General features: G+C 61.1%; 2 protein-coding genes across 4 annotated transcripts; one reads left to right on the top strand and one right to left on the bottom strand.

Annotated features, from left to right (window-relative positions):
• The first annotated feature begins 1,784 nt into the window (after positions 1-1,784).
• On the top strand, positions 1,785-17,264 carry GIT1 (GIT ArfGAP 1). The gene is made up of 20 exons (XM_047759059.1): positions 1,785-1,950; positions 7,629-7,762; positions 8,187-8,299; positions 8,422-8,527; positions 9,041-9,258; positions 9,343-9,437; positions 9,765-9,807; positions 11,951-11,999; positions 12,465-12,537; positions 13,088-13,185; positions 13,628-13,739; positions 13,859-13,992; positions 14,140-14,292; positions 14,399-14,629; positions 14,716-14,769; positions 14,948-15,034; positions 15,163-15,236; positions 15,332-15,514; positions 15,646-15,709; positions 15,868-17,264. The coding sequence occupies exons 1-20, from the start codon at positions 1,899-1,901 to the stop codon at positions 16,078-16,080; spliced, it is 2,286 nt and encodes a 761-aa protein (XP_047615015.1). The 5' UTR covers positions 1,785-1,898; the 3' UTR covers positions 16,081-17,264.
• A 404-nt stretch (positions 17,265-17,668) lies between these two features.
• TP53I13 (tumor protein p53 inducible protein 13) lies at positions 17,669-21,670 on the bottom strand. 3 transcript variants are annotated; one of them, XM_047759061.1, is made up of 7 exons: positions 21,520-21,669; positions 21,263-21,331; positions 21,013-21,054; positions 19,103-19,231; positions 18,763-18,963; positions 18,098-18,650; positions 17,669-18,013 (listed from the first exon to the last, which is right to left on the bottom strand). In XM_047759061.1, the coding sequence occupies exons 1-7, from the start codon at positions 21,589-21,591 to the stop codon at positions 17,901-17,903; spliced, it is 1,179 nt and encodes a 392-aa protein (XP_047615017.1). In that variant the 5' UTR covers positions 21,592-21,669; the 3' UTR covers positions 17,669-17,900. The 3 variants fall into 3 exon arrangements, with proteins under 3 accessions (XP_047615017.1, XP_047615019.1, XP_047615018.1); XM_047759063.1 differs by lacking the exon at positions 21,520-21,669 and adding an exon at positions 20,755-20,871 and having other exon boundaries at positions 18,763-18,979; positions 21,263-21,277; XM_047759062.1 differs by lacking the exon at positions 21,263-21,331 and having other exon boundaries at positions 21,520-21,670.
• Between the last annotated feature and the right edge of the window lie 731 nt (positions 21,671-22,401).

Here is a 22,401-nt window from a genome sequence, read left to right as displayed (position 1 = left end):
CTGCCAGCAGCCGCCTCGACATTTAATAAATGAAATTCCATAGCTGGGGGTCGATCGGGGGGTGAACGGGCGGCCACCGCTCAAGGGCTGTGCGGTTTGTGTGTGTGTGTGTGTGTGTGTGTGTACGCGCGCCCGTGCCTCCTGGCCGCTCCTCCCATCGCCAGGGGTGGGACCACCAACTCGGCGGACGGACTCCTGAGGGTGGGGGGTGCAGCACCGGGCGGCAGGTGGTGCCCCCCCCCACCGCGAGGTATCTTTGCTCCCAGAAGCCCTGCAAGCTGAACGGCTGGCTATGGGGGGGGGGAGGGGAAGATTGCAAGGAGATTTTTTTTAAGGTGCGATTATAAATATACCCCGTGGATCGCGATTTCAAACAAACTTGTCAATCTGGGCTGCAGAGAAAGGCGATGGAGGCAGCTTTGCATGTATTTCGGGTGGTGTGACTCATGAGCATTACTTGTCTCCCCCAGGGAAGCAGCCTGCCCACCCACAAGTCACTGCTGCTCTGGCACCGCTGGTTTAAAATCAACCAACTCCTGCACCCCTGCCCAAGGACTCGCCTCCTACCCCCACCCCTTGTTACTAAGCAGGACTCCCCGCCTGCCACTGGGGAACCCTCCTTTAATCGTGTCACCACTTCATCAGGACCCATTGGGCCTGGGCCTTAGCACCCCTGCCCTCTCTCCACAAACCCAGCGCTTTAGCCTTTCTTGCTGCAAGATGGGGGTTGGGTGCACGTGGGGCACACGTGTATGGGGGAGCATGCTCAGTGCTGGGGTGCACCCACGTGTGGCCTGCTGCCTCCTCTCCCTGTCCCCCATCCTCCAACGAGTCTCTGTGTGAAGTCCAGGAGGAAAAACCACCGCAAAAAAGGCCCCTGTATGTTATATGCTTGTGCCCTGGACACGCAGACTTCCCGTGGCTCAGAAACACCAATGATGTATGCAAGACCGATGCCAAGTGGGTATTACTGTACACAGGCACAGTGGTCACTGCTCAGGAGGTCTTCAAAAACAGTCCACACTCTTTCATTTCTGGATGGAAGCCTGGAGGAGGGATAGATGTTTATTCAGCTCGGAGGCAGGGGTATACACTGCATGACCTCTGGCACTTGGGCGTCCATATTGTTGGCGGTGTGCGTAGTCAACAAGAGTGTGACCACACAAACACCTGGACACACAGATGTGAACACACAGCGGACCAGAACGCACAACTCACCCCAAACAGAGACAGGAACGTTACCCCGAACCACAGCCTCTGGATGAGGAGGGGGGCCTGGGCCTTCAGCTCCTTACTCTCTTCTTTGATCCCCAGGGGTCACTGTCCCTGGGCTCAAGCTCCACCGGCCAGCTTCCGTCTCAGTGAAGGGGATGGGGCTGTGAGGCTAGCTCGCACAGCCTCAGGGACAGGGGCGCGCCGGAGCCCAGTCCAGGGCGCAGGCGACGCTGCAGCGCGGGCCCGGCGGCGGCCGCTGCCGCGGCCCCTTTAAACGCCCCCACCCCCTCCCGCCCGCGCTCCCGGCTTCCTTTCTCCGGGAGGCGCGGCCGGCAGGGCCCGGCGGTGGGGCGGGTGTGCAGGCTGCCCCTCCCCCGGTGGGCCGGGCCTGCGCCGCTTCCTGCAGGAGCGGCCGAGAGCCGCGCAGGGGGCGGAGAGAGCGAGCGGCGAGCGGCGGCGGGGCGGCGCGGGGCGGCGCGGGGCGGAGGGCGCCCGAGGGCGAGCGGGCGGGCGGGCACGGCGGGTTCCGGGCCAGCCCCGGGGGCGGACGGTTGGCCGGGCGCGCGGAGCCTAGCCGGGGCCTTGCCGGAGCCGGGCCGGGCAGCAGGGGCCGCCGCCGCCCGGGCCCGCCGCCCGCGCCCCCCACGCTGGCCCAGAGGGCTGCGGCCGCGTCGCCGCTGAGGATGTCCCGGAAGGGGCCGCGAGCGGAGGTGTGTGCGGACTGCAGCGCCCCGGGTAAGCGGGGCCGGGCCGGGGGCGGGACCGCGCACCGAGGCGCCGCCGGGCGGGCGCCGGGGCCTGGCGGGAGCGCCGTGCGGGGCCGGAGGGCGGGGCGGGGCTGGGGGCTGCGGCCTCCGGCCTCGGCCCCCGCCCCGGCCGCTGCCGAGCCGCGTCCTTGGCGGGAGGGCCGTCCTGGGGGCCCCTGTTTCCTCGTGTCCGTGGACAAGCGAGAAAGGACATTCCCGGCGCCGCCTCCCACCCCTCAGTCAGAGGGAGGCGGGCAGCTGGCTGCACTCCCCCCTTCCATCTCATATCCAAACGGAAGCGCCAGCCTGGGGTGGCAGGAGGGCTGTGGCGAGGCCGGTCGGGGTTTAGGAGGTGGGGGCGAGTGAGGTTTTGTGTCATCTCAGTGCCACCCCCGCGTCTTGCACCTGCTGCTCGCATGGTCTGCACGCCCGCTGGGGTGGCGGAGGGCAAGGGGCAGAGAGCTGGGCAGATGGGCCAGGGGGGTCTGGATACTGTTTCCTCCGGAGCATTTGACGGGGTGGCTACTCCTAGGACTCCTTGCCCCTGGCTCCCAAGGCTGGGGCCCTTTGCAGGGCCTGGTGTTCAGGGCCACTTGAGCCTGGGCATCTTCCCCTGAGGCGTCCCCAGGCCTGATGACTGGAAACGAGATTCAGCTTTCCCTGTGCTCCAGTAAGGCCTGCTTGGAAGGTGGGCTTGGCATTGCCCCAACCTGAGCACAGACTCCTCGCCATCTCCTAGGCCAGTCTGGTCAGAAATGGGTGGGGAGCAGTGCCAAGGGGTGCCTAGATTCCTGGGATTCACCTGGCTTCCTGGCCTGCCTTCTGGCTGTAGTTGCCGTGGTTTTTCCCTTATTCCCAGCAGAGTCAGGTCCAGGTGAAACCCCTTGACCTGCTGAGGGAGTGAGAAGCAGTAACCTGGAGAGGATGCTTCCTTCTGATGTGGGAGGACGCTGCCGGTGATGGGGCTCAGCATCTGGCCCGGGGAAGGAAGCCCTGGCCCTTGACCGGCCTCTCTTTTTATAAAAGGAGCTATCTTGCTGGGAGACCGGGTGGACTCAGGGAGGGGGGACTATGGGCGCAATTAAGCATGAGTGTGGGGTGTTGTTTTGTGTGCCCATAACTTCCAGCCACCCTTTGGAGAGGTCCAGGACCCCCAACAGGTTGAGAGCAACAGACGCTCTGGTGGTTCTGATGTCTCCAAGCTAGAGTGTTTGGGAACTGTGGGTGCCTGGCAGAGGCATGGTAGTCTGGGTAGTCATGACCCTGAGGCCTCCTCTCAGGGCATGTTAGGGTCCAGAGTGCCCCCAAGAAGCTATGGGGGAGGAGGTGGGTCATCCGACCTTAACCCTGATGAGTTAGAAACTACTATCTCCTTCCCCCAAATGCAGGCAGGTCTGGGGATGGAAGGGCTAAGAGGAGAACTTGTTTTCTCAGTGCCTGTCCCAGGCCGCCCTTTTGCATCTCTGCTAGACACACGTCACAGTGGGGGTGGGAAGGGCAAGTAAGAGTGGGAGGGGGTGCTTAGTAGATATCTTATCAGGGGAGCCTGGATTTTGGTGTTGCCTTTGTTTCCAGCTTACTCTGACTCATGGCGAGACTTTTCCCCCTCAGGGTCTCAGGTTCCTCAACTCTGAGGTAAAGAAGTTGGAATAGAAATGGTTTTTAAGATCTATCCAGAAGTTCCTGCGATGGCTCAGTGGTTAACAGATCCGACTAGGAACCACAAGGTTGTGGGTTTGATCCCTGCGCTCGCCAAGTGGGTTAAGGATCCGGCCGCTCAGATGGCTCTGGCGTAGGCTGGTGGCTACAGTTCCGATTAGACCCCTAGCCTTGGAACCTCCATATTGCTGTGGGTGAGGCCCTAGAAAAAGACCAAAAAAAAAAAACTATCCTATCTCCAAAGTCTGTGGTCCTGATTCTGGACCTGAGGGACACAGGCAGCATTATCAAGGCGGTTGTCCTTTCTCCATTGCTTTTGACCATTTGGCTGAAGTCTCTAGATGCTCAGCGGGCATAGGGAGGAGTGGTATGTATCTGGTGTGTTGGGGTGCCCAACCCAGCTCGTACCCCAAGTCCTCATCCCACAGAGACCTTTTGTGCTCCTGATACTACCTTTTCCCCTGATCCAGAATACAGGCCAGGAAGCGGCAGGTGGTATGGTGGGCAGGGTGCCATCAAAGTCTTGTTCATCACCCAACCCCTGCACCTAGCATGCTGTCTGGTAGGCATTCCCTAAGGGTCTGGATGCTTCTCAGGACCTCAGCTGACTTTTTAGGGGCACCTGCATCCTATGATGCATGGGATGGCATTCTCAGATTCTCAGTCTGGGACCTGTAGCAGCTTAGGTAAGAGGCTTGAGGGAAACCAACAGTCTGGAACCCAGGCCCAGAGCCACCTCCTTGGAATATGCTTCCTACCCAAAGTCATAAGCTTCTCACTGTAATAGGAGCCCTGCAATCTGCCCTAGGAGCAGGGTTGTGGCCCTTTTGTGGTTGGTTAATTTGCAGGGTCATGGAGCTGAAAAGTAAGGTGCAGCCTGACCCCAAAGGGCTCTGTCCTTTCTCTGCTCCCAGGCCTGGACACACAGGGAACAGCTGTGAGGCAGTTGGGCATGGCATGGCTGGTCTGGCAGCTGGTGCCACCTTGTCAGGCACCATCTGTGTCCCTTCCTACCTTGGGAATCCAGGAGAGGGACAGGGGTCAGGGAACCCTGGAGAATGTGTGTTCTCCCTTCCTGCCCCTCCCCTCCCCCTGCCACACAGACCTGGCTCAGCTCTCAAGGGCCTGCTCCTCATGTCTGCCATGGGCCTCCATCCAGGCTTCCCACTTTGGTAGCCTCAGGCACAGGCTGTGAAGACCTCAAGATACCCACCCTACAAGCAGCTTGAGTGAGCAAGGCTGGTCACTAGCTAGAAGCATTTGGGAACCAGCAGGCTCATTTCTCTCTTCAAGATATAGATGGTGGGTGGGCTGACGGGTGGGCTTTCTTCTTTGACTGAAGTATTACTGAAGTACATCAAGGTGCCTGTCTCTTGCTGTTTAGCCTGATGAGTTTTTACCTGTGGATATACCTGTGTAACCACGACTCTGATTGAGAGAGTTTCCATCACTTTACAGTTTATTGTGTTTTCTCCCAGTCAACGCCCTCCAAAGGCAACCGCCATTCTGACCTTTATCCCAATGGATTACTCTTGCCTGTTTTCAGGATGGCAGGCTTCTCCCTCTTCTCTGGTGAGGATCTGGTCCCTAGATCAGGAGAGGCTGGCTGCTAGCCCTAGAGCCGCTAAAGACTTTGGGTGGGGACGTGACTCCACCTTAGCAGAGACCTCCATGGGTTTAGCGCTGGTTAACATGATCCCAGGACGCCTCCTGCCACGCGCCCACACATACCAGACTCCCACCCTGAGGCAGAAGCCCAGGGGGAAGGTTGGCAGGACACTGAGGAGGTGACCAGCTCCCCTAACCCTTAACATCCCCTGCTCCTTCTGCCCCGAGTTTGGGGCAAGAGTCCCTTAACCTTAAACCACAATCGCCATTTGACTTTCAGAAACCCTTCATAGCCCTTCGGCTTAGGAACTGGCCTAGGTGGGGCTTTGGGCTCCGGCCTGGGTAGGCCCAGGCCCCTCGGGCACAGGGAGTAGGAGTTAGGGTAGGATTCCCATCTGTGTCATCCAGAACTGAGCTGGCATCTGTGTGCCCCAGACCGGGTGAGTGTCCCCTGCCCATCCATCCTATTTCAGGTCTCGGTGGAAGATAGGACCTCTCCCCCAGGCTGGGAGAGTGCCAAGCAGAGCCTTAGACCACTCTCCCCAGATCCTGGTTTCTGGGTCACTGTCACATTCAGGGACTTACCATGTCTGGTCTGGCCCCGGATATCTGGCCAGCCTTTCCGGGCCTAGCCTCTCCGAGCAGGCCATAGGTCTGGGATGGAGGCCTTAGGGCGGCCCATTTATGATCCTGGCCTGGGCGGCTCCCTACTGACAGGAAACCCCACCATTTCAACAAGAGGAATTCAGGCTGCGTCATTTCCAGCTTCCTGCCTGGGCCGCTGCCACCGGAGATGGCTGGCAGGCAGACCCCAGCCCAGTGGTGTTTGGGAGTGGGAGAAGGAGCTTTCCATGCCTGGGGGTGCCTCCCAGTTTGGGTAAAGCCAACACTAAAGTTTGCTCTAGGGCGCCCCCTCTTGGCAGAGATGATGGGTCCCTTCCCTGGGGCCCCTAGAATCAGCCCCTGAGGAAGGTGTTTGGGGGGCACCTCCTACATTGCTCTGCCCTGTTTTGGAGGGTTCCCCACAGAAGCCCAGACCCAAGAGCTGAGCCCCTCTTTCACTTCCTGTTTCCATTCCATGGAGGGGACACTCGCCATGGCAGTGTCCTGACTCAGTTTCCTCACAGTTCTCTGGGGAGCTTTCATGTAAATCCTTTTGGAAGGGGACTGAGCATTGCCTTCTGGTTGGAGAGGCTCTCGTTACCCCAAGCCTATGCCCTCCCCTGGGGGGCCCCTCTGGACAACATGAGCAGTAGGGGCAAGGCTCAGAGCCAGCTCCCCCCACCCCCACCCCCAGGACAGGGCTCCCTGAGCCGGGCGGGGGCCTGGGCAGAGCAGTGTCCTGGGAGAGAGGCTCCCTGCCCCCACTCCAGCGCGCACAATGGCTGCTTTCTCCCCCGTGACCTTTCCGCAGCCTGAGCTGCATGTAGCTGTCTCCTCCCCTCTCCCAAGGGGCCCTGGATGGGTGGCATCTCCCTTACCCTTGAGAAGCAGCTCAGGAGCTCCCACCCCACTGTGGTCCCCCTTCTTGCTTCCAATGTTCCTTCTCCCCAGGGGGTGGAGAGTGGCTCCCGGGGCCCTCGACCCCTTGGGGCTGCCCCCCTTCGGGGCTGCAACGGCAACTGGTGTGGACGTGGCAGGGTCTCCAGCCTCTGAATGCCTGGACAATCCCGCTCAGTAGCTGTATGACCTCGAATAAGCACCCCAACCTCTCTGGGACAGTTTCCTCACTGGTAAAGCAGGGGTAGCATTTCCCACCTTGCCTGACAGTTGTCAGAGGCACCATAGTTAGGGCACCCAGCTTGTACACACTGGGTGCTCCTTTGCTGTCTCCGTCCCCCTTAAGAGGGGCTCCAGCTCACCCCATCAGTGGTAGTGGCAGGAGGCTGGGTTGTGAAAAGGCCTCTTGCCTGCCAGGATGAGAGCAGAGGTAGGAGCCCCTGGAGGGGTGTGATGGGTCAGGCAGGTGGGCCAGTGCTTCCAAAAGAGGCCCGGGTGCGGGAGAGATGTGGCACTGCCGGGGGCAGTGTGGCATGTAGCATGGGGGACGCAACCCCAGGGAATGCCTGGCTCCCTGGGGAAGGGCTGTGGGACTGGTAGCAGTGGCTGCAGGACAGGAAGCTGTGCCCACTGAGTAGGCCCTGGAGACCACACTTCCCCAGAGGGGCAGAGACGGATAGGAAAGGGCTTGGCTCTATCAGTGGTGCTGGCTGCCAGCCCCTGGGGAGTCCCTCCCACCGCCCGAGCTCAGCTTCCTCATCAAGGCCCCAGCCACCAGGGCCTTAGGGGACTGAGTGAGCGAATACGCACCAAGTCCTAAGCGGAGCACGGACCCACGGCAGGCATGCAGGCGGGCTCAGCAGCGTCTGGCTGTGGCTGACCCTTGCCCCCGCCCCGCAGACCCTGGCTGGGCCTCCATCAGCAGGGGCGTGCTGGTGTGTGACGAGTGCTGCAGCGTGCACCGGAGCCTGGGACGCCACATCTCCATCGTCAAGCACCTTCGCCACAGCGCCTGGCCCCCCACACTGCTGCAGGTACGGCTGCGCTGGGCGGTTCGTCCTTCCCCGCAGAGTGTGCTGAGCACACTCCCCCGCACCCACATCCACGACCGTCGGGATGCTGCAGCTTCCAGGGGGCAGCACCTACCTGGGGCAGAGCCTAACTCTGACCCTTCCCCCCTGTGCGTGCGGCCCTCACCCAGAGAGGCGGCTTCCAGGGCAGAGTCACACCCACCTGGGCTGTCATCGCAGCTCTGCCACCTACTAGCTTGACCATGCGGTGTTGCACCTAACCTCTCAGCCTTGGTGCTCACCCGAGCTGCTCAACAGGACCCACATCCTTGGGTGACAGTGCAGGGGTGCCAGGCACACAGTAGGCCCATTGGTACTGTGTACAGCCCAGTGCTCAGTGTCCCCCAGCACGCAGTGGGCATTCTCACTTGGCACCTCTTCCCCACAGATGGTGCACACACTCGCCAGCAACGGAGCCAACTCCATCTGGGAGCACTCCCTGCTGGACCCCGCGCAGGTGCAGAGCGGCCGGCGCAAAGCCAACCCCCAAGACAAAGTCCAGTGAGTCGGGGTTGAGGGGTGGTGGCTGGGCTGCGCGGCTGGGGACATAGGCCCAGGAGGTGGCCGGGTGATTGGCCTTTCCCACACTCTTCTCCCCATTTCCTCCTGTGCCCTCCACGTAGCCCCATCAAGTCAGAGTTCATCAGGGCCAAGTACCAGATGCTGGCTTTCGTCCACAAGCTGCCCTGCAGGGATGACGACGGAGTTACCGCCAAAGACCTCAGCAAGGTTCGTGGGGCCCCACGGTGGAGGGCTGGGCCTCTCCTCTTCTCCTCCGCACAATGGCATCGCCACTGGGCCCAGGGCCCACCAGGCAGCCTTGTCAGGCAAGAGCAGAGGGCCCAGTGGAGGGATGAGATGGCGTGGTCACACCGCCTGTGATCAAGACCGATCCCCCAGCTCCCAGGAGGACATACAAAACTAAAATCCTCCGGCTGCCACCCAAAAGCCGGGAAGCTCTGGGCAGTTTCTGAGCCTCTCGGAGCCTCAGTTTCCGCATCTGTAAAATGGGAAATAAAGAGCCACATCTACCTCATAGATAATGTCTGTTCTAACAGCACACTCCTCGTGGTGGGTGGTGGCTGACTGCAGCCAGAAGTAACTGGCGTGAGCTGCTAGTGGGAAGCCCTCTGGCCTCCCTGGCAGCCTAACTTCAGCCGGGCCCCTGGGAGCTGGTGGTGGGGGCTGGAGAGAGGCGGCACCCCGTGCACACGCGTTTGTTGCACACTCTGCTCCCCGCAGCAACTGCACTCAAGCGTTCGGACAGGCAACCTGGAGACGTGTCTGCGCCTGCTGTCCCTGGGTGCCCAGGCCAACTTCTTCCACCCAGAGAAGGGCACCACACCTCTGCACGTGGCTGCCAAGGCGGGGCAGACGTTGCAGGCCGAGCTTCTTGTAGTGTACGGGGCGGACCCTGGCTCCCCCGACGTCAACGGCCGCACACCCATTGACTATGCCAGGTGAGGGTCAGCCTAAGGTGAGGCCTGGGTGGGTGTGGGGGGTGGGCTACGGCTACAGGGCTGAGCCGTGTCCCCTCCCCACAGGCAGGCGGGGCACCATGAGCTGGCAGAAAGGCTAGTCGAGTGCCAGTATGAGCTCACTGACCGGTTGGCCTTCTATCTCTGTGGACGAAAGCCGGGTGAGCAGAGTGTGGGGAGGGGCTGGCTGGAGCAGGCAGGTGGGACCCAGACACACCCCAGCAGCAGGTGCCATGGTGACAAAGCCGGCTGGGGAACAGTGTTGCTAGGCAACTGGCTCCTGTGAAATTGCTGCAGGCTCTGGGCTGCAGCACATTGGGGTAGGGAGTGGGGGTGGGCATAGCTTTCTAGGGCTCTTGGGGGTGGCTTGCCCTCCTTCCTTTCCCCTGACACTTCTGGGTGCCAAGCCCTGCTCAGGGCAGGGAGGTGGGCTCCCAGCTGCTAAGGCCACCGAGCACCAGTGACTTGGCATTTTTATTTTTGTTCAGATCACAAGAATGGGCATTACATCATCCCCCAGATGGCTGACAGGTGAGTGCCCACCTGATGCCCCTTCCCATAGGCTGCTGGGGGCCATGCACGGGCCTGGCCCCCAGAGCTCCCGCCCCTAACTCTCCGGGCTTAAGGGGCCTGGGACCCCTACTCCCACCCCCCTTCAGGGGCTGAAGGCCCAAGCGTATCACAGTCCGATCCTCATTTCCTAATGCTGGGCCCCAGTGCGGGGAAGAAATGTCGACTCAGCACACGGCCAGCACATTCTCACCTCCATGGCTGTCGAGCACAGAGGTCTGAGTATCAGGAAACAACCCCCTGGGAGCAGTGGATCCCTGGGTTCTGTTCCCAGTAGCACTGACCCCGCTGTCAAATCTTTTGATAAACCCTTGCTCTTCGGTGAAAAGATGGTGGGACTCAGGAGTTTGACTGACTTTGGGATTCTGCCCCGGCCTCTGTGGTGTGCTCGGCGACTGAGCAGGGGCTAGGGGCTGAGCACGGCTGCAGTGGTGGCGTTTCAGCCTCATATCTGAGAGGCCCTGGGGAACCCAGGCTGTGGGGGATGCTCACCCAGCTCACAAGATGGGCGCTCGCGCCACCTGCTGGCTGCCTGTGATGGTCAGGCTGTGCCCGCCGGCCTGGATCTGAAGTCTTTGACCTCCCTCTCGCTCTAGTCTCCCCAGTCACCTCTCTTCCATCTCCCCATCCTTTGTCTTTGACCCTGGCTCTGCCTAAGGCTCCAGGGCACGTGCTCCATCTCTCCCTACGAGGGTACTCTGTTGCCCTGTCTCCAGAGGCCAGTGTGAGCAGATGGGGATGGTCAGGCCTGGGAACCTCAGATCCCTGAACCCCCAGATCTTCTCTATTCTCAGACCTTAAGGCTCCCCCTGCTCTGGCCCGATTCTGCCTGGTGTGTATGCGTGCGTGCGTGCATTGTAAACACATATGGGCATGTTCTCAATGAAATGTTAACCGAGCACCTTTCTAGTGCCAGGTGTTCTTGGCACTGAACACAGAGGCAACTCAGGCGTGTTCCTGCCCTTAGGGAGGTCACAGTTTAGAAGGGGAGGCTCCCTGGTCGTTGGGAGCGCAGTCAGGCGGAAGCGCAGCAAGAGGGGCAGAGGCACAGCCGTCGGAAGTGCCTTGCCAGGAACTGCAGGCAAACCGTGTGGCTGGAGCACGTGCAAGGCAGGGGATCCCAGGAACAAGACTAGAAAAGAGACAGGGCAAGTGAGTGGCTACTCCTAAGCCCCAACAAGACCTGTGACCATTCTGAGAGCAGAGGGGTTCCAACATGGATGTGTGGAGTCAGCTCTGCCACTTAATTAATGGCTGAGTGGCTTCAGGCAGGCTTCTTAACCTCTCTGAGCCTTAGTAACCTCTCGCAGAAATAGGGTAACTGTACCTGTCTCTCTGGGCTGTGCAGAGGATTGAATAAGTTTAGTGTACGTAAAGCACTTAGAGTATTTTCAGTGAGCTTTTGGGGTTCCCGCTGTGGCACAGTGGTTAAGGATCTGGTGTTGCCACAGCTCTGGCACAGGTCGCAGCTGGGGAACTTCCACAGGTCAAGGGCATGGCCAAAAAAGCAAACAAAACCCACCCTGGCTTCTGGGTGTAAAAAGGAGTACGGGGGCAAGACTGGGAGCAGGGAGATGGATGCAGAAATGTTGCAAAAGCCCAGGCAGGAGGGTGAGATGACAGAACCTGGGGAGAGCTTGGCTAGGGCTCAAGGGTGAAAGAGGTAGCAGGTGGCTCCCAAGAGCTGACGCTGGTGCGGGGTGAGTCAGTCACCGAGAGGAGCCAGCCGGCCGAGGAGCGGGTTGGGGGACAAGTTCAGTTTTGCACACCCTGGGTCTGGTGCGTGCACGGAGATGGGCCTGAGCTTGATATGGGAAGGTGTGTGCTGCTTACTGCTGGGTAATTGCTGCCTCTGTCCTGTTCTTCCTTGTGCTGCCTTCCTCTGGACTTAGATCTCGGCAAAAGTGCATGTCTCAGAGGTATATCGTGCCTGCACGGAGCAGGCTCTGGAGGTTGGGTGGGGCGGGGGCACTTGGTGTGCAGCATCTGGGCGTCATCTCCCCGGGTTCCCTGCATGTTTGGGAGGTCGCTGGCAGGGCCTGGCCACCTCTCATGTCTGGTCTCCCACCTCCTCCCCAACCCCATCACCCCCCTTCACCCACAGCCTGGACCTGTCCGAGTTGGCCAAAGCTGCCAAGAAGAAGCTACAAGCGGTGAGTGCTCAGACAGGCCCCTGATGCCTGGAGCTGCCCCACCTCTCTGCCCCCCGCCCCTGTGCCTGCCCCTCTTCCTCTGACCTAGGGCCCTTTTCCAAGTCTTTGACCTGCCCCCCGTTCTAGTCTCCCCAGTTACCTCTCCTCCATCTCCCCACCCTTTGGCTTTGACCCTGGCTGTGCCCTCTTAAGGCTCCAGGGCACTTGCTCCGACTCTCCCTGCGAGGGCCCTAACTCTACGAGGGCACTCACCCATCTGGTCGGATCTCCTCCATCCCCTCCCACCTTGGAGCTTGGCAGACAGACCCCACCCCAGTTTCCAGTTCTGAGACTGGAGGGAGGGCTGGGTGGCACGAAGGGGCGCACAAGTCTTTTCCCACACCTTTGGAGATGTGGTGCGGTGTCCTGGTCGGCCCTGGGGGCCCACTCAGCTGAGAGAGTCTGGGTCCCCCTTTCTGCCTCCAGCTCAGCAACCGGCTTTTTGAGGAACTTGCCATGGATGTGTATGACGAGGTGGATCGAAGAGAAAATGACGCTGGTGAGCAGGGGGGGGGGGGGGGGCGGGGCAGGGAAGCCTGCCGGGGAGGGGCTGGGACCTGGTGTGGCTTCTAGAGCTGGGCTTGGAAGAGGTGCCTGGGTTAGACTCCTGGGCAGGCCTGCACTAAGCCCCTGCCAGCCATGAGGCCAGCCGGGCAGCAACGTGTGCTGAGCTGGAGGCGGCCAGGCTGCTCCTCTCCCAGCCCCCGGACTAGACCTCCTCTGCCCGCCTCCCACGCTGGCTCTGTCCCCAGTCGGGCTCCACCCCCTGCATCCCTCCTTCCTGGCCACAGCCAGATTCCAGCCCAAACACTGGGTCGAGGCCGGGCAGGAGGGAGTCGCCTTTTTCTGTTTTGTCAGTCCCCAGCCAGCCTCGCCCAGCCTTGCCCTGATCCAGCCTCACGGGCCTGCATTTGAAGGCCACCCCTGTCTTGAACAGCCAGCACTCGGGTGGGTGCGGGGAGGAGCTGGGGAGCCTGTGCTCCGGGCTTTCCTGCCCCCGCCCCGTGGGCCTGGCCACCGTGGATGACCTGCTCCTGCCCCTCCTCCAGTGTGGCTGGCGACCCAAAACCACAGCACCCTGGTGACGGAGCGCAGCGCTGTGCCCTTCCTGCCTGTTAACCCTGAGTACTCGGCCACACGGAATCAGGTGAGCGGGCTGGACAAGGTGGGGGGGGGCCTGGGGCCATCTCCTCCCCTCCTGGGGTCACCAGCTCCCCCATTGGCGGCAGCGGGCCCTGCCCTTCCTCGCAGGCTATTGTCTGGGCCTGGCCGGCTCTTCTCCATTCCTGGCCGAGGCCTCTCCCTGCCCCGCTGGCTCTGGGATATGGGAACAGGGAAGAGGCTGTTCTTTTCAGCACTTGGTGAGCAGCCCCCGGGGGTGTTCTGGCCTCTTAGGGAGAGTGCCCCGAGGCTCCCCCAAACTGTCATTCCCCCACCCCCTGCCCTGGCCCCGTGTGATGGCCTGGGGTATTTTAGCTGTGGTTAAGTCAGCTATCAGGGGGCAGCCTCACTGCTTTGTCCCCGCCCCTGTGTGTCAGCCAGAAGGGCCCCCTCACACCCTTTTTGGGCCTGGCCCTTTTTGCCTCCAGGGGCGACAGAAGTTGGCCCGCTTTAATGCTCGGGAGTTTGCCACCTTGATCATCGACATTCTCAGTGAGGCCAAGCGGAGACAGCAGGGCAAGAGCCTGAGCAGCCCCACAGGTGGGAAGGGCTCGGGTGGCGGGCACCGTCCCTGGATATTCTTTCACGGCTCCCTTCCGGGGGTGGCATGATAGACGGGCTGTGTGACTGAGCCCTGAGTGACAGGCCTGTGCCCTCAGACAACCTCGAGCTGTCTGCACGGAGCCAGAGTGACCTGGATGACCAGCACGACTACGACAGCGTGGCCTCAGACGAGGACACAGACCAGGAGCCCCTGCGCAGCGCCGGTGCCACTCGGAACAACCGTGCGCGGGTCTGAGCGCTGCCCCTCGCTGCCCCTCCCCAGGCCTCCGTCAAGGCCCTGCCCTGTCCTCAGCCTGGGGCCCCAGGGACAAGGGGTGTCCTGGGAGGCCTTGCCTCCGCGGCCCCTGAGGGCTGAGTGGCTTATCTCCCTCTGCAGAGCATGGACTCCTCAGACCTGTCCGACGGGGCCGTGACGCTGCAGGAGTACCTGGAGCTGAAGAAAGCCCTGGCTACCTCCGAGGCAAAGGTGCAGCAGCTCATGAAGGTCAACAGCAGCTTGAGTGACGAGCTCCGGAGGCTGCAGAGGGAGGTGAGGGCTGCAGCCTGGAGGGGAGGGGGGGCCTCCCAGGGCGGCCTGGGGGAGGGGGGTGCTGCCTGGACCCTCCACCGTTTCTGACACCACGCTGCTCTCTCAGATCCACAAGCTGCAGGCCGAGAACTTGCAGATCCGGCAGCCCCCGGGGCCAGTGCCCACACCCCCACTCCCCAGCGAACGAGCAGAGCATGCGCCCATGGGGCCTGGCGGGAGCTCCCACCGCAGGGACCGCCAGGCCTTCTCCATGTATGAACCAGGCTCTGCCCTGAAGCCCTTTGGGGGCCCCCCGGGGGATGAGCTCACCACTCGGCTCCAGCCTTTTCACAGCACCGTGAGCAGCCCACAGGTCTTGGGTGGTGGGCAGGCAGGGTTGGGACCATCACAGGGCCCTCCATGACACCCACTTGCTACCCCCAGGAGCTGGAGGATGACGCCATCTATTCGGTGCATGTCCCTGCTGGCCTTTACCGGGTAAGCAGGGCCTGGGGAAGGTGGCTCGGTTCCCACAAAGAGGTCTTGAGCCCCAGCAGGTGCCAGGCTCTGCACTGGACGCCGGGCACAGGGCTGACTAGACACACGTGGTCCCAGCCTCACTGCAGGGAAGGTGGGTGGCGGGAGGAGACTGACTCCAGCCCTACCTGGGTTTCAGATCCGGAAGGGGGTGTCGGCCTCAGCTGTGCCCTTCACTCCCTCCTCCCCACTGCTGTCATGCTCCCAGGAAGGAAGCCGCCACACGGTAACGCTCATCCCCAGGGCCCGAGCGAGGGCTGGGCTGGCTGAGAGGTGTGCTGGGGAGGCAACGGGCAGCCTGTGGGGACCTGCGAACATGCACCCCACCTGCCACCCCTTCCCTGTCCCCTCCAGAGCAAGCTTTCTCGCCATGGCAGCGGCGCCGACAGTGACTATGAGAACACACAGAGTGGGGACCCGCTGCTGGGGTGAGGCACCCGGGGGCGGGGGTTGAGTGGCCCCCCCGGTGTCTGCGAGGGCGTAGGCAAGTGACCTCACGGCCGGGCTGCCTGTCTCACCCCAGCCTGGAAGGGAAGAGGTTTCTAGAGCTGGGCAAGGAGGAGGACTTCCACCCCGAGCTGGAAAGCCTGGATGGAGACCTGGACCCTGGCCTTCCCAGCACAGAGGACGTCATCCTGAAGACGGAGCAGGTTACCAAGAACATTCAGGAATTACTGCGGGCTGCCCAGGAATTCAAGCACGACAGGTACGGAGGTGGGCGGAGGCTCGTGCGGGCTTCTGGGGTGTTGCCGAGGACCTGAGAGGGACCAGGGCTCCGCTCTCCCTGGACCCCTTCTCGAGAGCCCGCCTCCCTGATTTACCGTCTGCCCCCCACAGCTTTGTGCCCTGCTCAGAAAAGATCCATCTGGCTGTGACGGAGATGGCTTCTCTCTTCCCAAAGGTACAGGGGGCAGAGGAGAGCAGGACTGGGGGGGCGCCTCTGGGTGGGGCGGGTGTAGAGAACCTGACTGCTACCTGGGTGGAGACGTGGCCACACTGCCAGTGGCGCTGGCTTGTGGGTGGAAGTCCGAGGCCTCGCTCCCTCTGCCCTCCCTCCAGAGGCCAGCCCTGGAGCCAGTGCGCAGCTCGCTGCGGCTGCTCAACGCCAGCGCCTACCGGCTGCAGAGCGAGTGCCGGAAGACTGTGCCCCCGGAGCCTGGCGCCCCTGTGGACTTCCAGCTGCTGACTCAGCAGGTGATCCAGTGCGCCTATGACATCGCCAAGGCTGCCAAGCAGCTGGTCACCATCACCACCCGAGAGAAGAAGCAGTGACCACTCTCCCTGCACCCTCACCCGCACCCCGGGACCTCACTGGCCATGGGAGCTGGGCCACTCCAGACACTAATCCCCACCCTAACAGAGCCGCTGGCACAAGTGCCCTTAGTGCTGCCACTCTCCCCTGGCAGCCAGGTGCCCTGGTGCCCATCCCCTTCGAGCCCCCAAGAATGGGGGGGTGAGGTGGCAGAAGCTTCTGTCCCCCACATTCCATGCACCTCTCCCTGTACATAGCATCCCCTCCCCTCTAGTGTGCAGGGGTCTACAAGGCGTCACTCCCAGCCCCTTGCCCCCTGGGGCACCCTCAGCAAAGGGTTGGGTGGGGACACTCCAAGTGGGGCGGTTCCCCTACATGCACCCCACCCCCATGAGCCAGTCCAGCCCTATTGGGGGCTGAGTGGGGGCATCCCCCTTGTACATAATACCTGTGGATGTCCCCATCCTGTAGCCACCAGCCCCCTGCTGCTCTCCTCTAATGCCAAACGGCCCCAGCCTAGGGCACAGGCCCCAAACCTGTGATCCCGGGGTCCCCAGCAGCAAAACACTGGAAAAATCTTTTTTTTTTTTTTTTCTCTCCTCTCTTCCACCCCTTAATTTTAACGTCGTGGTAACTGAGTGTCCCTGCGTGCCTGTGTGTGAGTGTGCGGGGCGGCAGTGCCGTTCCGGAGGCCTGGCTCGTCTGGAGTTGTGTGAGGGGTGAGGGGCCCAGAGCAGAAGGAAGGACCAGTGTTGGGGGTTGCCCCCGCCCCCACCCTGGGGCCAGGGACTGCCGGGATAACCAGCTGGGGTGTTGCCCTCTGCCTCTCCTCCTTGCTCCCCCACTCATACCCTTTATGAACTTAAAACGAAAACCACTTCTCTCCATCTCTCTTCCCCTCCCCTTGTGGAGGGGGAATGTGCTGGCTGGGGCAGAGAACTGAGCACCTGAGCCTGGGGCTGGCTCCCCGGGGTCCCCGACTCAGCTGAGAGCCCCCTCCCTGTAACCTCTGAGAGGCCAGCACCTGCAGTGTGTGGGTCCCTGCAGCCTGGGAAGGCTGAGAGGCAGATGGCAGCGCCCACCAGCTCCTCTCCCCATCCCACCTCTGTGCCAGGGGCCAGGCTCTACCTGTGTGGTGGTGGGTGGGCTGACTGTCAAGATGTGTGTCATGTACATTTGTATCAAAAATAAATAAGTGACCATGTGCTGTTTCTGATGCTTAGGGAATGGTGGGAGGGGAGGGGAGGGGGCAGACCTGAAATGGAGAAAGACCAACCTGGCAACAGTATGAAGCCACTGAAGACCAGCACTGCTCCAGGCCCTGCGCTTGAGAGGGAAGCCGCAGAGTTTGCTGTCTCTTAGAGTCATCCTGGAAATAACAATGTTTCAGTAACTACCACCACCGACTCCCCGCCACCTGCTCACCCGTGGTGGTGGGAAGGGTTCTAGCAAGTGTCCAGGTCTGAGGCCAGGTTGGCAAGAGGAGGCAGGCCGGCAGGTGCCCACTTTGGTATCATAAAACCTCTACCTCAAACACGACCTAAATGGCCTAGGAGTGTCCTGGATGGGAGCGAGTCTGCGTGGCAGATGCACAAGCTCAACGCCAGGCTCTATTAAAATAATTTAATAAGGAAAACGGAGTTTTCACAACGGAGGCTGAAAGGGCTCCTTGGCATTCCAACGCCCCCACCCCCACCCCCTCCCAGCAAACCACACACCGGACCAGCCCCTTCGCGGGCTTAGGCAGGACTGCTCCATCGGGCCACCAGGGGGCGACCTTGTGCGCAGTGCCTCCCAGCGGGAGGAGCCAGACCTGCCACAGTGGCAGGGGTGGGGCAGGTCACTCGGAGCTGTCCCCATCTGGGCCGCTGTCCGGCGTGGGTGGGAGGAGGGGTCTCCGGCGGGAGCGCTTCACCCGACGAGGGGGCATCAGCAGCCTCCGCTTCAGCACAGCTACGGGCAGGGTGGGGAGACGTCAAGGGCAGGGAGGCCGTGGGGGGGGGCGGGATTGGGTGGGTGAGGAGGGGACTTGCTCACCAGCCACTGTGTCCCGGCTGTCGACTGTGGGTTCCCAGTAGATGCTCTCCCCTCGCCTGAAGTTCCGGTGCAGCCGAGTGCAGAGCGTGGCCAGGGTGAGCAGCACCAACAGGAAGGTCAGGGCCATGGCAGCCCAGGCGGCCTCCTCCGTGCGCGGCGTGGGACCCCGGGCTGCCCGAGGAGGCGCTGCTGCCCGAGGGGCCGGAGAAGCCAGACTAGGACAGGCACAGCCCCCTGGGCTGCTCTGCCCTTTGGGCATCTGAGCCTCCGGCCTGGAGCTAATACTGCCTCCAAGGCCCCCAGGACCCCCAGGCAGGAGGGTGCCAGTGGGCACAGGTGGAGCATTATCTTCACCCTGGGGTCCCAACATGGGCTGCTTGGCCTCTAAGCTCAGTGGGGAAACAGAGAGGGCGGAGGGGGTGGGCTGGAGACCAAAGGCAGCCCGCAGCCCACGTCTCTTGGCTCCACCAGGGGAGAGCTGCCTAGGCACTCTGGATGCTGCCACTACGCCTGGGGGCCGCCAGCTCCTCAGAGTAAAGGCCAAAGCCAGGGCCTAAGAGGAGAAGAGACAGCAAGTCACCCTTTCTCTGCTCAGAGAACCGAATGACCCCATCATCCTGGGCCACAAACCCAACGACCACCAAGCATGGGCCAGCAACCCTTACCTGCACACACCCTCTCCTGCACAGCCTCCCTCTGCTGGGCACTGGCACCAAGGGAGAGGACCCAGAAAAGCTGTCAGAACGCAACCATGCCTTCTCCTTCCTCTGCTTCCGCCGCCTCCTCCTCTTCAGCCAACGGGCAGCCCAGGCTGGCTCGACCCATGCCATCTCCAGCACCACCCCCCATGCTGCCAGCACCAGGGGCTATGAAAGGAGGTAACTGTTAGGGCCAAGATGAAGGTCAGGAGCAAGCAAGAGAAAGTCCCAGAATCTCCCTTGCCCTGCATGTGGGCTGCAGCCCCTGCCACTGCCAACCAGCTACCACTTCCTACTAACCACTTACCCGATCCTGAGTGAGGCTGGGGTCAGGCGCCAGTGAGGGCTGGGCCACACAAATGTGAGCCAGGAGGGCAAGCTGGAGCTTCAGCCAAGGGTGGGCACAGGGGTGGTAGAGGAAGCTGACATCCTTGGCCTGGAAGAAAGGCATGGCGATATCAAGCCAGGCCCTGGTCCCTCCCGAGAATCCCAAGTTCTCCCATCCTGCAGAGCCAACTTAAAAGGACTCCCAGGATGGCCAGATGACCCTTCCACCGTCAGGGCTCAGGAAGGACAAAGGGCCCAGGATACTGGCATGCATTCCATCTTGCCTTGGAGCATTCCTTTTCAGCTCTCCTCTCCATGTGGAGCTACCTCTTAAAGCCCACAACTTCCACGACAGCATGCATAGTTAACCCTGCCAGTTTCAGACTACTCTTTAGCCATGTTCCTCTGGACCTGCCACCATGGCTCTATGGGTCCCCAGTTGAGACCATAAGCACCCTCAAATAGAGACCAGGTCTTCCATGTATTGACCTTATCTATATGTTCAGTCTCCCCAAAGAATGCAAATACAGGGCACACAGGCAGCAGGTGCACAATCCAAGGATGGAAACACTTTATCAATTATGAATTATTCTTTGATTGAGCTGACCTGATGCTCAGCACTTGTGCCAGATGCTGTAGGAGAGGCCAAAAGGGAACTCCTGGACTTCTCTGCTTTCAGGGAATGTAAAGGAAACCCAGGGAAACAGAACTAACCCAATGAAAGAGCAAACTAATAAAACTCAGAGTGACTGGTTGTTAAATTATGAGAGACAGATTATAAGCATTACATGAATTTGGAGAAGGTGATGAATAAGGGCTAATGCGATCAGGCAAGGTCTCAAGGGAGAGCTGACTCCTGTGCTGGGCTTTGAAGATGGCTGGAGACAGATGGCAGGAGGATAAGGTGCTGCCTCCTTCAAGGTAGGCTAGGCCCGATGTGGAGGGGGATAAGCAGGGGCAAAGGTACAGCAAAGGGAATAAGGCCAGCACTCACATGTGTGGGGAGCAGACCAACAGGACTAGAGAGGAACCGAAGGTGTGCAGAGGTTGGAGGAGATTTCCTGAACTAGGCAGACCCTGAAAAACCACACAGGGGAGTGATAACGTGGGAAATAAGGAGCCACTGGTTTCTGAACAGTGGAATGAAAGGGCTGTTTGGGGAAAAAAATAAGGGAGGTGGCATGAGCCTGGAGCTATTACAGGGATTTAAAAAAAAAAAAAAAAAGATATTTCAAAAGGAAAACCACAGGGACAGAGAAGCTACCCAACCACCGGCAATGAAAAAAGACAGGCCCGGCTGCACCCACAGTTTGGTTGGTGACCTGAGGTGTGTAAACTCCTTACAACTTCCTATTTTCTAAAGTGCTGTCCTAGGCTATTTGTTTACTCCTCATGCAGAGGGACATTACTAATAACGTGTCTTAGAGAAAACTGGGGCCCAGAGAAGTCAGGAGACTCCCAGAGCCACACAGCAGAGCTGGAGGATAACCTGTTTTTTTTCTACTACTCTCAGCGCTCCCACTGCCGTCTCTTGCCCACACAGCCAGGTACTCAACAGCATTCCTGACACAGCACAGCAGAGGACAGAGGCCTGTGGCTTACTGTCCCGGGACTAGGAACACTTTCTCTTACTGGGGGAAGTGGTAAAGAACAGAGCTGGTGGAAGTTCCTAACGCAGAATCAGGACCCAGCGTTGCCTCAGCTGTGGCACAGAGATCCATCCCTGGCTGGAGACCTTCCTTCCACATGCTCCAGGGCCAAAAAAGAAAGAGAAGAAAAAATTTTAAAGAGAGAAAGAAAGAAGCTGGTGAGCAGAAAAAGTGGAGAAAGCCCGCAAGGAGCCCGCCGTTTCCAGGGCAGACACCAAGGATGCCTCCTGCTTGTACTTACCTGCTGTGGACTCATCCGTGTGTAGGTCACTCTTGGGGACACCTATACAGGGGGAGAGATGAAAGCTTAGAGTCCCTGGGGGACTCTGCGTGGGTGGTGAGGCGGGGACGGCAGACCCATGCCTGCACGCTGGGCTGGAGGAACCCGCAGAGGTGCTAAGAGGGGTGGCTATGGAGGGTGCCCGCGAGGCCAGGGTAGGAATGGGCTACCCCTTCACACTCCTCTCTCCCACCGCCCTCCAGGCTCCCACCTGTGGGGGCAGAGGCCACAGGCCCTCGGGACAACGGGCTCCCGCCTCCTCCGCCAGCTCAGCCACCACCTGCGGGTTCAATGAGCATAAGAGCTGGGGCATTTGGCCTTGTAAGGGCCCTGCCCTCTCCCTCCCAGGCCCAGCCGGCCAGGGGAGAACTGCTAGTCCACTCCACGCGCCACTCCTTCCAGGACGAACTTTCGGCAAAGTGCTTTGAGATCCCGAGCCAAACGCTTCTCCGGAGCCGGTCGCCTTACCTCACTGGGACACAGGAGCCCCACCAGCACTGCCAGGAGCAGCAGCTGGGGCGGAGGCGGAGGAGGCGCCATCCCGACCCGCCCCAGCCCGGCCAGTCGCCCAGCAAGCGAGAGAGCGCGCGCAGCCTGGCCCTGCCCCCGCGCCGCCCGCGTGCCCACGTAGACCCCGGGCTCGCGCGCGACGTCCCGCCCCGACCCCAGACCGCGCGCCCCGACTCCCCGGGTCTCGCGCGCCCCTCGCCTCGCCCCGCCCCCACAGCTCCCGCCGCTCTCGCTGGGTGCCCGCCCCGCCCCAGTGCCCGCCCACAGCCCGGACCGTGCGCGCACGCGTTCTCCACCTCAAGCCGGAAAAGTTGGGTGGAAGCCGGTCTACTGCGCGCCCAGCCGAGCTGCGAGGCAGACGGAACCACCTACCTCGCCGGGGCATCCGTCTCAGCGGGTCTCCGCGGCATGTAGAGCTCAGCTGCAGTGCCTGGGTGGGATCGTGGAGCGGGTTTAAGAGCAGGAAATGGGATCCCTGTAAACTGGGTAGCAGGAGGGGAAATGGGTCCGCTCCCTTTCGGCAAACACGCTTCAGCCTCATCAGTGTGACCTGCATCTAGAAAAGGGGCAGAGTCACGAAGCCCGAGCTGCAGAAGGAAGAGGGTCCCTGCCCTAGAGCTACACATTGAGCTCATCCCAAGCCTGTAAATAGAGCCCGAATCCAGAGGAGCCTCGGGGCGGGGGAGGGGGGGGGTCTCAGGCCTGCACGTTCCCCAGGCACAGAAGCAGGTGGAAGCTGGAGCCAGGCTGGGGGCTTCTTTGTGCCCCATGTCCGCCTCCGCTTTCATGATTATCTCAGCGGTGGCCAGCGGGTGCCCAGGGAGACTTCGGTCAGCGTGA

The sequence above is a fragment of the Phacochoerus africanus genome, chromosome 14 (assembly GCF_016906955.1).
Source record: "Phacochoerus africanus isolate WHEZ1 chromosome 14, ROS_Pafr_v1, whole genome shotgun sequence".
NCBI classification, from domain to species: domain Eukaryota; kingdom Metazoa; phylum Chordata; class Mammalia; order Artiodactyla; family Suidae; genus Phacochoerus; species Phacochoerus africanus.
Note: the sequence above shows the minus strand (reverse complement) of the source record. Positions and strands in the feature narration are given on the sequence as shown.